Here is a 12,805-nt window from a genome sequence, read left to right as displayed (position 1 = left end):
CGGCAGCCAGCATACGAGTTATGAGCAGGGTGGTGGCTGGGGCATGCTGGGAGAGGCGAGACTTCTTCACCAGGTATGTTGCCCCTTTGAATCATGATGCTCCCTTCACCTACACCAAGGCGCAGCCATGAAGGCCTCTTGTTGGACTTCAAAGAAGTGATGACGTGCGAATTCCCCATCCCGTCCTCTCTCTCCTCGACGCACCGCGATGACATGCCGAGTGAGCTGCTCCCGCTGAACGTGTACTACAACACATCTGTGCACTTCCTCTAGATTGGAGACAGGATGAGACAGCTGAACGGCGTGCATGTTGAGTACTTCCACGGGATCAGGAACTGATCTGGATTAAGGTGGGGCCTAGCATGGCTGCAGATGAGCTCGTCCAGCTACTCGACAGTGAGTTGTCAAGCATGCATGAATGCTGACATGGTTGTTGATGGTTGTACGATGCTAGTCAGAGCCCAAACCGGAAAGCGGGCAAGGTTACGCTGATCACTCGCTATGGTGCGGCGAAGGTGAGCAGAATGCGTGAATAGACAGCGCATACATTGATGGAGTATATGAAGATCGAGAGTCACTTAGCCGGCCACATCAATAGTGTGCAGCTATGTGGACATCCCATTGCTTGGATCTGTGATCCCATGCTCAGCAAGTACGTTCCGTGGTTTTTTTCGCATGAACTTTGAACACCCGACTGACGTGACACACCACGTAGCACACTGACTTCCTCGAGCGGGCTCAAGATGTGCAATTTTGGCACGATCAACAGCGAGCTGACCACATGTATGTGAATCCACGCCGAGTGCGACTCGTGCATGAATGGCGTGAGCCTCGAGTTCACTGAAGAGCTGAGCGAGGATGGGTTCAGCGTCACTGAGTGCCTGGGGGTAGCATGGAGCTCACCGAGGAGCAACTGGGGCTGCAGCACCAGGTGCATTGTGGTGCGATGTGTGCGGAGTGATGCACATTGACATCATGTCCAGTCCAGTCATTCTGCGATTCTCACCTGAACTTTGAGCAATCATTGAATAAGTCCAGTGGCAGTCCCCGAAAGGTCTGAATGTGTACGCTAATCAAATAAATCAGATGTCGCATTCCTCATCTCAAACCACTACAACAGGAGGCAGGTCGGACGCAAGCGTGCGGACAGTGACGTGCTCTATGCTGAGCTCGGTGGTCGCAAGTTCTCATGAGAGCTTTCTGTGCATTGTTCGCGCTATTTCATCCATCCTGAAACATCACAGCACATGGATACGAACAGCTGGCATGGACAGTACCAATGTAATCATGGATACCAGTACATCTAAAACATAATCTGATTTCTCTATTGACGGTCCCTACACCAGCTTGCAGCATGACAGCTATCGTCCTCTTCATCGTGTAAGTTGGATTCTCAGAGCTGTCTTCGCGAGACTGATGCGTACAAGTGTTGTCAAAGAAGGCGGAGTGCAGACCCTGCTCCAGGTGCCATTCCAATATGTTCTTGTTCCTAAACAATGGAACCTATCATGGCTATCAGTGCAGATTCGACTCTGTGGTTGGTCTATGATTTCTTCGAGCTTTATTTTTCTTTAAATTGGGTGCAGTTTAGACGCGCGTGCAGCAGTGGCTGTGTCTCAAATCGGCAGTGGGCACCCATGCCACCACAGCAGTGGTTGCATCTCAAATAGGCAGTGGGCACTCCGTCAAAGATCCCATCAGACCAGCCCTTAACTGGAGGCCTTGAATTACCCATGGATCCGCTATGGGCGCCTCTTCTCTCTCACTTCTGCTCCACCTCCTAGGCTTTCTTTGTGCACGCACCTTAGTGTAATAATGTAGCAGCTAATGGACTCAATGTAGTGTAGACTTGTGTAGACTTAGCATGGACGTTAGCCGTGGACGTTAGCGTAGACTTATTTAGAATGACCATTCATGACTGTTGACAACTGCATCATGACCGTGTTATGACCCGTCTCGAATTAGAGAGAAAGGATGGATACAAAAATGAGGAATCGTCGGTGCAGGGAGCGCTACTCACATCGGTCGCTTAACGGGTTGCATCACCCAGCACAGGTGAAGTCTCTGTGGCGAAGGAGGAGGGAGGGAGCGAGACTCATATCAGTTGCATAATGGATCGATACACGGTGGAAGCCCAACAGCGATGCGCATCATCATGCTCCGCCCATTTATCCCACGCATTGTATGCAGCCTGCCCCTCGGCTGGCACAATGCCCTCGTCGACTGGATGCCCATACCGGCCCTACGTGAGATGCGCGAAATTGTGGGCACACTCGACAGCATTAGCAAGACTATTTATGCAGAGAAGAAGGCTGCAATGGATGGGCGCGCCACGAAGGGTGCACTTGCGGGCACTGACCTTGGTCCACTCATAAGCATCTTGCGTGCATCCCTTCTCCACCACTCGCCATCCATGCTGAACTCCCCAACTAGTGAAGGCAAGTTCGTCCTCCTCGGATGCCGACCAACTCACCGAGGCCAAGCTCCTCTGACAGATGAAGTGAGCACTGCCGCACCATGCCAGCAATGCCAGACTGACCGGCGCTTGGGCAGCATCTTTGGGGCATTCAAGACGACCACCGTCGCCATTGCACGCACCTTCTATGTCCTCACAATGCACCCTGATGTGCGAAACTGAAGCCTGCGTGCAAGCAGGTGAAAGCTGGTGAAAGCTGGTGAAGTGGAGAAGAAGGAGGCGCCTCAAACTGGGAAAGAGTACAGTGCGTACATTCAACCTCTGCTCCTTCACTATGGCTCATAAGCTCTGCAGACATTTGGTACAATAAATGGGCTGGTGGGGACCGTGAGGATAGTTATTCAAAGTATGTTTTGTTGCAAAGTCGTTCGGTGACGGCTTTCCCTAATGCCTGCTTTTGTTCAGCAAGGTCAAGTCGCAGATGCGTTGCAACATCATGCGCGAACATGACGGGTGTGAAGTACTGTTGCCCCTTCTTTGTGTGGGGATGCTGTCTGTATGGCTGGGAATGCGAGTATCTGCATATGCTCATGGACCCATTGACCACGCTGCCGGACACGTCGAAGGACTGCTTTGCGCACGACAAGTTCGCAGGCTATCGAGATGATATGGGTAGTGTGGGTAGCTTTCAGAGGCAGAACCGCATGCTATATATTGGGCAGATCAAGGAGACGGGCATGGGCGTGGAGACGGAGGAGGTTGTGAGGAGGCATTTCAAGGAGTGGGGAGAGATTGAAAAAAGTGCGTCCATCTACATTGGCCCCTTCCTTCAGTACACTAACAATCATGTGCGCTGACTTGATATTACAGTTTGAGTGCTGCAGTACTGCAGCATCACATTTGTGATGAACCTATAATGGATGCGAACGTGAATGTGAACGCTTCAGTTAAGAACGTCATCGGCACAGGGAATGGTCGTTGAATGGGTCGAGCATACGCGAAGTCTCTGCGAACATCGGATGTGAAGGCTTCAGTCAAAAGCAGAAACGGGATGCTAACAATGTCGCCTAAGGTTCGCACCTTTCACCATCTTCATAGATGTTCACGATCATTTAGCACCGTTGGCTGCCAGAGTTCCATTCACCCTTCAGAGACATGAAATGGATAGCGCCTGAAAGGAATCGTAGGGTGCATAACAGATTTCTAGGAGTTGAGACATGCATGTTGACTGATCTTTCCTCCACACCTGCTTTCTAGCAGTTGTCGATGTTCGATCTCACGCCTTTGCCTGCAACATATGACGAGGAATATGTGACCGTACAGCTTTGCAGCACCAACAACAGCAATCCGGAGGAGCAAGACTGCAGACCATCACCGTGAATGCCTTCGAAGTCACTGCGGAAGCATTGACGAGGGAATTGAGCAATCGAATCTCAGTGCGCGAGTTGCACTGAATGGATGAAAGGAAAGTTGGTCAGACAGAGCTGTCGCAAATCATGTCATCTCCTATCATTTGCTGAAGAATGGATGGGCCAGTCCATTGCGCACGCAGCCCCTTTTCTGTCCTCTCACCGACACTCACCGTGCCCTTCTAGTCATCCAGGAGCTAGAAATGCAAGTTCGGGCTATACCATTCACAGTGCCATAAATTTCGTCGTCATCCAGTACCGCCAATTTACTGCCATCCACTGTCACCCACAGTCGTCAGGACCTGCTAAGCGTCGAAGGACAAAAATCATAGAAACAAATATATTCAGATTTGAAGCTGAATTAATGCACTATATGGACAACAGATGCCGATAGTTATCTCCAATTCTGAGAGTATTCGCATTACGCCCAAGCCCTACGTATGCAGTACGGGCCGCTATTTAGATCTGTCGTCGTTACAGCACGCGGCTGTAGCGATGATACTCAGGGATTTTCAGAAAATTTCAGCCACGTGTGAACCCGGAATGCAAAATATCTAACTATACGGCACGTGAGGAATGCGTACGTATGCGTCGCGTTTCGAACATCAGGCTAGCGCAGGCTGGACGGCCACGTGACAATTAAATACCTCACGAGGTCCTGGCCTGACATCTTGACTGTTCATCCAATGCATTTTCATCAACATCCTCACTGATTTCCATATCATATCATGCCTCAGTATGTTTCCTAATGCAATCAATATATGACAGCATTTCTCAAACATGTCAAACTCGCGCAGACCGAGCACTCACAACACTCGCAACAGCAGTCCGAGCTCTAGACCTGAAGCTCTCACATACAGAGGAGCTTTGCCAGTACATCCACTTAATTCGAAGGCTTCGGAAATGACGTCGGGCCACATTGGCAGAAGGGCGAGAAGGTTAATTCCCACTACGGCACCCGTTGAAGTCAAAAGCACCCCACGTGGACCATCGTCTGCCTTCACCGATATCCAATGACCTATAATGGTTGACAAGCTCACATTAGAGCTGGAGCATGAGCTGGGTGGATGGATGAGTGTGGAAAATAAGGTCGAAGTCGAAACGATATTGTGGTGCTGGCTTGAGAAGGGGCTTACTCAATTAGAGCAGACAGCTCTTCATCAGCGGGTGAACACATTCATGAACAGATCCTGCAAGAATGGATGGATGGTGTTGGACAGACAGTTCGCACGGGAGTCCGAGTTATATGCGCCCTTCATTGGAGTAATCGAAACTGTCAGGTGCCACTTCAGCAAAGCCTTACCAGGGAAGCTCAGGGAATGTGCGCAGAATGTGCATGACGTGCATCTGGGTCATGAGTCGTCACCTTTACACACCTCCCTGGATATCATGGTGCTCGATGACCGGTGTCCAACGTGTTGCGATGTATCAATCCCCCGTTACTGCCATTCACGCACCGCTGTCAATATCAAGCTAGATTGTGCAATCAGAACGGAGTGCCATGGGCTACAAATGGGCATTTATGCACATCAAATGCTCATAGAACAACACGACCACCACTTCGTGATATCTTTCATTATGACAGAAAACCGAATACGGATCTATGGTTTTGACAAAAGTGGCGGTTGGTATACAGACTTGATCAATTTCAGCGACCGCGGAAATTATCATATCCTCATCCTCGCAATACTGATGCTCTTTTGGTCTGACAAATCACTCAGCTGGGATCCAGATATTGTACTGAGGCCAGTGCCAGGCCATGACCTCGGGGCCACCATCCAACTGCAGAATTTCCTAGTCCCCCCCAGGAACGACGTGGACATTGACTTCTGGAATACGCGCCTCAGAGAAAGCACCTTTGAAATGACGGTGACACATTGGACTCGTAACTGCGCTGTTTGATCATGTGGGATGACTTGTTGGTTCAGGGTCATCAAAGATGACAACTTCACATGTGTTCTCAAAGATTACTGGCATGCAGCGGGTAGATCTTTGGAGGCAGAGATGTTATTGCATGCCTTAGATGTCAATGGAGTCAGGCAGATTGCGGCATACAGGGAAGGAGAAAGGATTTCTGACACACGTGGATCGGAATTGCTCGTTGAACATCATTTATTTCCAATCACGATCATAAACGACAAAGGCGATGGCCCCATCTCAACGTATTCCTCTGATCGTATCTGGTGCCAAATCCTCCTCAAGCAATACAATGGGCCACTGTCGTGCGCGCCTACTCCCTTGGCATTTCTCATCGCATTTTGTGACTGCGTCAACGGTAAGTCATGTAATAGATGCTCGTGATCTTCTTGCTGAAGAGCCATCCTTCAGGACACAAGAACTTGCTATTGCAGCAAGGTATCCTCCATCGCGATGTTAGCATCAATAATCTAATGTACTTCGATACTGACATGGCATACAATACTGGAAAACTCATCGACATGGATCTAGCAGCCGACGTTCACAAGTTGTGGACGGTTGGCAGAGCAATGGCAGGTGACCTGCGAATAGTGAGGATATTCGTCTGTGTACCCAAATGCATCTACTCACACCCTCATCGATGCAGGGCACATGCATTTTTCAATCAGTGAAGGTGCTGTGGACTGACATGGATAACATCTCTTTGCTTGGCCCCCATGATCACCTGGATGACCTCGAGTCATTCTATTATGTCTTCGCATATTACTGCACCACACTACAGGGGGCCAACACAGGATCCTCAGCCTGTCCCCATCTCGCAGATTGCTCCTTTCAAAGAATGGGATTTCTCTATGGATCCGGTCAACTGTGGACACAACAAGATGACTCTCCTTCGATATCGAGGTGGGGAGACCTTATCTTACATGCAAGATGTGTGGAACGAGGTTTCGGAAAGGATGGCTGGATTTTTTGCCCCGCGCCTTGACAATGTTGCGCAGGCGAGATTGAAAAAGATTCCAATTCCACAGCTCAAAGTGCAGGCCAGGCTGAATCAAGCACGTCGTGATTACGATCGCTTCATGGCAATTCTGGACGATGCAATCAACAAGTTGAAGAACCCATGAAGCATTTCCGAAGACATTGCGTGCTCCATGCCGCGTTCTGAAGATGACACGCCGCGTTCTGAAAATGTCTGTAGCTCTATGCCAGGCCCTGCACCCAATCTGAAGGTATCTCATATTCCGCGGCCAGTGCGAATCCCGCTTCCTTCGATAAGGCAAAACCTTATAGCGCACCTCTTTCAATACATCAAGCCTTCCTGCATTCCGGTGGTGCGATCGTGTCTTGAATTTTCGGTAACAACTCCGACAGGCTCAATGATGACTCTGACGACTTCTGCGGCGATCTCGACATCAACACCACCCACTCGACAAACCTCGCAAACATCCTCGCAAGTTCGTGCAGGAATGTCTTCGACTACAGCTGTACATACAAACTTGCGGTCTTTGCGAAGTAGATTGACATGTCCGTAGAGGGAGCTCAGCTTAGCTGTGCTTTCATATCGTATTCAACTTTTGTGTTTTGCGATGGATATACATTTTTTGGGTGTGTTCTAGTGTTGAATAAAATGGAAAGAAAGAACAGACGATAATGGAATGCTCACTTCGGGTGTTAAAAAGAGAAGGTTAAAAAAGAACAGATGATATGGAATGCTCACTTCGGGTGATATCAGACAATAAGCACCATCTACCCAATCGCCCTGGCTGAACTTGTGCACAGAGAGCCTGCTTTTCTGATGCCTGGAGGATCTAGACCATTACCATACTCTGGACATGTGGAACTCATTCACCTATGTCCACCTACTTTGTCTACCTCACTGGAGTCGTCCATGCAGAGGTACGATGTCCCCGTTAACCTCGTTCCATCGCAAGTACAGGGGCAACGAGGCTTTTCATGTAATTGCAGGACCTATGGATGTGGTGGAGAACATATTGACTACAGTTCTTATAGAGAGCATAAGCAACGGGATCGGGAAGTTGAAGAGGTTGAACAGGTAAGAGAACAAGAGAAGTCACAGTCATCCTGACTGATACAGATGGATCTCGCAGAGCAACACAACTAATTCTAGTATTCGACATCGAGATGACTGGCCGTCAGCGACCGTTGAAAATTTAATGGAACGTGTCTTTGCTGAGACACTGAAAGTGGGCCCTTTGCATTTCCTGGAGGATGCTCAATCAAATGGAATCTGGAGCAGATGGAAGATAGAAGAGGGTAGGGAGGAGGGTAGGGGCAAAGGCATCGAAGAGAGCAAAAGCATTAATGTGGCTAATTCCCCTCCGCTCTCTGCTTCCATCATTGGTGACTCTCCCATTACATCTTCTGCTTCCCTCGTTGGTGGCTCTGATCCAGCCATTACATCCTCTGCTTCCCTCGTTGGCGGCTCTGATCCAGCTGTCACATCCTCTGCTTTCCTCGTTCGTGACTCCGATCCAACCGTTGCAAGTAATCAAGGCTCTCAGGAGTACACAACACTTCTTACTGGACATCGAGCTTCAGTTGCATATCCAAGCAGTCTCCGAGTGGTTTGACAAGGGGATGAATTCCGCAGTGAATAGCAAACAAGCTTTCGAGGCATCAGTGCAATTGCGGGAGGAAGAGCGATGGTTTTTGGAGATAATTGACCTCGTCACTGGCATGGGTCCATGGTCGATGGATTCTGCAGCTCACCTATTGCAAAATGCAATGATGCAACGGTTAACGGAGCAGCACGAGCAGCTGAAAATGAGACGATTGCAAGTCGAGGGACTTGTATCTGACATTATGATGACTTCTAGCGTTCGTGTTGTGGATATCGGTGAGTAATGGAGTCTGCATAGCACATGCTCACGTAACTTACTGTTATCAATAGCAAAACATTTCACCAATCCCTTAAACTGTATACATCCCATCCTACTTCACACGGTCTTCACAGCGCTCATTCTCCATCTTCTTGGGTGAGTCACATGGAGGTCTTGCAATTTCACCTTGCACATGTTCAAGGTAGTAGTGGAGTTTGCACTGCAACAGAACGGTGGTCCAACACTGCAGGAAAAGAAGGTCCTGAAACATTTCCCTTCGGACATACGAAGCGTGCGGAAGGCATTCCACTTGGATCCTGTAACGACCACTTACGCTGTATGTCTGACGTGTTCAGTGACATATGAGCCCTCTTATTGCTCCAGTGTTCCCGTCTATCCAGCACGCTGCCAATTTTAAAGATGGTCCAAAAGTGCCCCATGTAATTCAAAACTCACACATCACAGTGTCCATGCTGATGAGAGCATGCGAGTACTGCGCCGACCATTCATGATGCAAGATTTCGATACATTTGTCGGGAGCATGCTTTGCCGACCAGGAATTGAAGATGCACTGGTGCTTGGAGAGAAAGTCGTACGAGCTCATCACCTGTATGATATTCGGGATGCCACAATGGTACACGAACTGAAGGATAAGGATGGAAAACTGTTCATGGGGACATCCGGAAATGAGCTCAGGCTGCTCTGGGATCTATCTGTAGATTGGTTCAACCCCTATCTGAACAAAATTGCAGGCAGATCGGCCTCAGTGGGGTCTATCGTCATGTGCTGCCTGCTCTTGCCCCCGAGTCTACGGAATGCCGCGGAGAACATTTATCTGATGGGCATCATTCCTGGGCCACGTGAGCCATCCAAAGAAGAGATCAACCACTTCCTCCATCCTCTTGTGGATAAACTAATCATGTCTTGGGAAGATGGGACCTGGTTTACAAGGACACACAAATTTCCCCGTGGGAGATGCTCACGTTCTGCGCTTGCGTTAGTCATCACCGACCTCCCTGGTGGAAGAAAAGTGTTGGGATTTGCCAGTCATTCAGCAACTCACTTCTGTGCGATGTGCTGCTTGCTCAAGCAAGATATCAATAACATCGACATGAGCAGTTGGACCATGAAAACTCGAAAGGACGTCCTCAAACTCGCAGAGGAGTGGCGTGATGCACTGACCAAGACCAAACAAAAGACTTTGTTCCGTGCAAATGGCGTGCGGTGGTCTGAACTAATGAGGCTTCCATATTGGGATCCAATACGTGGCACGGTCGTCGACTCCATGCACAATCTCTTTCTTGGAGTTGTGCAGTATCATTTCCACACCATTGTCGGCATCGGAATCCCTGTGAATGACTGCTACATCCACGATGCCGATGATTTGATTGAGTGTAACGCTTTTGGCACAGATGAGATGGACGATCAAACAGTTGTTCGAGAGGTGGCCAAGATTGAGAAGCTCTTGTGCAGCAACCCAACTGTCAAAAAGCTACAACGCAAGTCAAAGGCAGCTTTACAACTGGTTTGTTGAAGGAGGGGTATTGATCAAGAGTTCCGGAAGTCCACCAAGCAACCAAGAAAGAGAGTTTTGGCAGACACATTGCTCGTGCGTACACTGTGCCTGCATACCATTAAACCATCGCAATGACCATTCCGCCTCTGAGAGATATCTACAACCCAACCCACCCGTGAAAGCATCAACGACTGCTGCACACACAGCAATGAATCTCCCTGCTGCTTTGATAGTAGGACATGGCTTACTAGAGGTATCAACTATTGCTCCTCGGACCATGCATTTGGCAGATTCGGTAAACGAGAAATCCATCGACTTTACTCAACAAGATCTCAGGAATCTTCAAACAGATATAGCACTTACAACACGTCCAACGTATTCAGGAGGGCCGCCTCCAAACATTGGAATGAAAGCGCACAGAAAGTTGAAAGCAGACCAATGGAAAGCGGTGCTAGAATTTGAAATACCAGTTTCATTGATGAAGCAATGATATTGCAACACTGTGGATGACAATGCCGACAGCAGTGCGCGTTGAGCAATGGCTCAATCTACCATGTTGCTTGCATGTGCCGTTCGACAAGCAACGTCTTATTGCACATCTCAGGAGCATAAGGATAAGTATATGATGTATATGTTCGCTTATCTGTCTACTGTTCAGGTTTTACGCCCTGAGAAGTCCTTACGGCCAAATCACCATATGTCACTCCATTTGGGTGATTTCTTGCTGTGGTTCGGACCGGTACATGGCTGGTGGATGTTTCCTTTCGAGAGAATCATAGGGGTCCTGCAATAGACCAACACCAACAGAAAACTAGGTTCGTCTATAAGAATGTAATTAGATGCCAGCATGCTCACAAAACAGAACAGGGCAGCTAGAGAAAACAATGCTCAAATCATTCTGCGCTGCAGCTAACCTCAAGGCTTGTTTGAAGCGAGCGGATTGCCCGCAAGTGCTTAAGGGTTGCACATCAATTGTCGAGCTAAACTACCAGGATGATGGGCGTGGAACTTACAAAACAAGCCTCAATGAATTTCTCACGTTTGGTGAGAATGAAGCACTTCGATCCGTTGTGACAGACCGGAGTAAATGGGACGAGCTCAAGTTGGACATCTATACTGTGTTGTCCAATGTAACATGCAAACTATGTTCAGAGCTGCAAAACTGGCAAATGGGGTTCAGAGTTATCAAGCACAGCTGTTACAAAATCCACGGAATTCAATATTCAACGTATCATTGCAGAGAGTCGAATAGTCTCATATTCTACGAGCCAGATGTAGGTGTGGACATGGTGCGAGGAGTTGTACGGTCCATATTCTCCATCTGGGCAGCTGATTATACTGAAGAGAAGCCGCATATGCACGTTATATTGGCAGTACACAGGTACATGATAAAACCACTTATGACCTTTGATCCCTTTATGGATTATCCCGACTTTGGAGCCAGTATATGGTCGAAAACCCTCGATAAGAGGATTGAAACAATCTCGTTGACATGCAGGATATGTCATGTGATCCGTCAAACATGGGATGATGAAACTTACATGATGAAACCCTTGCTGCAGGTGAGTTCGTGAAGCTTCACTCTTCGCTTCGACAACTAAAACAACAGTTGCTTCTTCAGGAGTACTGAAAATGGTACCAGGTTGGGAGCAACTATGTCATGACGTGCCTCGTATATATTTTCCTATGATCAATATCAATGTCTCTGGTTCGATTATGCACTATGATTTGCGAATCGTGGTTGGTGCAACATCTTTGAACAGTGCCAGATGTCCAGATTGATTGCAGGATGATTGTTGTCATGGTATGCGAAGGCAGATGAGTCCCCGAGTCCACATGTGTCGATGTCGACTGGGAGGTCATCACAGCAGACACCGTCATTTCTGTAAGAGTCATAATGCAAAAATGGTGAAGCCATTGCCAGAACGGCCGGTCGGCGGGTATGTGCATTTTCTGAACCGAAGCGTTTCTCTCACTGAGAGTCCTGCGCAGACCCTCCGACGAAAAAATAACAATTATGCGCATATGGATAAAGTATTGCGAAGGAGTGATGTTTACCTCTCATGTCGATCGGCTAACAGACGTTGCGCGGCTACTCAACTGTGCGATCCAACAAGAACTGCTGAATTCACCTTCCATCATGATCCTCTCTGGTCGCATCTGTGGCGGCGAGACGAGTCAAGTTCGATGGCTGGCACAACTGAACCACGAGCGCTAGAGACACTATGGATGTCGACTACGAGGATTTTGATGGCGATGTCGAGATCGAAGAGATGGACTCATCGGTGAGCATGTGCGCCTTGTAGTGTAGTAGAATAGGACAGATGTAAATGCAAAAGCATGTAGCATTGTTTAGCAAGCATTATTATTGTACCGTCTCTGTAATACTAGTACATATACATATTCTCTCCCTCCACATCCTCTACTGCATGCCAGGGGCCCTATCTTCCTTGCTGCAAGGAGCGCGACACTTGATGTGCATTTAACTTCAGAACAAACCAAACCCACTCGTTCCCTACTTCACTGTTGAATGACGTGCCGCATCCATGCATGTGATCGATAACTAGTTGGCCTGCAATTACTGTGCACCATTTTTCACATGTCAATTAAATAACAGACTCATTTATCAGTTACAAGACGGCATTACAGGGTGCCGTAGGAGTAGGAGACTTAGCGAAATGTCTGCGTGCGTAACTGGTACAATCGA

The 12,805-nt window shown here is 48.4% G+C and overlaps 4 protein-coding genes across 4 annotated transcripts; all 4 read left to right on the top strand.

Moving 5' to 3' along the window:
• Window positions 1-159: 159 nt before the first annotated feature.
• Window positions 160-1,193, top strand: LAESUDRAFT_739320 (uncharacterized protein; the record flags this gene model as incomplete). Its single annotated transcript, XM_040910995.1, has 9 exons — window positions 160-240; window positions 274-309; window positions 333-400; window positions 455-515; window positions 567-652; window positions 716-787; window positions 830-948; window positions 984-1,037; window positions 1,087-1,193. 9 exons carry the CDS (start codon window positions 160-162, stop codon window positions 1,191-1,193), a joined length of 684 nt encoding a protein of 227 aa, XP_040758838.1.
• A 950-nt stretch (window positions 1,194-2,143) lies between these two features.
• On the top strand, window positions 2,144-3,273 carry LAESUDRAFT_764023 (uncharacterized protein; the record flags this gene model as incomplete). Its single annotated transcript, XM_040913368.1, has 4 exons — window positions 2,144-2,626; window positions 2,663-2,720; window positions 2,771-2,822; window positions 2,886-3,273. 4 exons carry the CDS (start codon window positions 2,144-2,146, stop codon window positions 3,271-3,273), a joined length of 981 nt encoding a protein of 326 aa, XP_040758837.1.
• A 1,575-nt stretch (window positions 3,274-4,848) lies between these two features.
• On the top strand, window positions 4,849-6,866 carry LAESUDRAFT_717712 (uncharacterized protein; the record flags this gene model as incomplete). Its single annotated transcript, XM_040907357.1, has 4 exons — window positions 4,849-5,710; window positions 5,792-6,047; window positions 6,154-6,180; window positions 6,524-6,866. 4 exons carry the CDS (start codon window positions 4,849-4,851, stop codon window positions 6,864-6,866), a joined length of 1,488 nt encoding a protein of 495 aa, XP_040758836.1.
• A 727-nt stretch (window positions 6,867-7,593) lies between these two features.
• LAESUDRAFT_717711 (uncharacterized protein) lies at window positions 7,594-8,607 on the top strand (the record flags this gene model as incomplete). The annotated part of the gene is made up of 4 exons (XM_040907356.1): window positions 7,594-7,638; window positions 7,674-7,795; window positions 7,871-8,219; window positions 8,257-8,607. 4 exons carry the CDS (start codon window positions 7,594-7,596, stop codon window positions 8,605-8,607), a joined length of 867 nt encoding a protein of 288 aa, XP_040758835.1.
• Between the last annotated feature and the right edge of the window lie 4,198 nt (window positions 8,608-12,805).

Source organism: Laetiporus sulphureus (assembly GCF_001632365.1).
Source record: "Laetiporus sulphureus 93-53 unplaced genomic scaffold LAESUscaffold_66, whole genome shotgun sequence".
In the NCBI taxonomy this organism is placed as follows: Eukaryota; Fungi; Basidiomycota; class Agaricomycetes; order Polyporales; family Laetiporaceae; genus Laetiporus; species Laetiporus sulphureus.
This window is presented reverse-complemented; position numbering and strand designations above follow the sequence as displayed.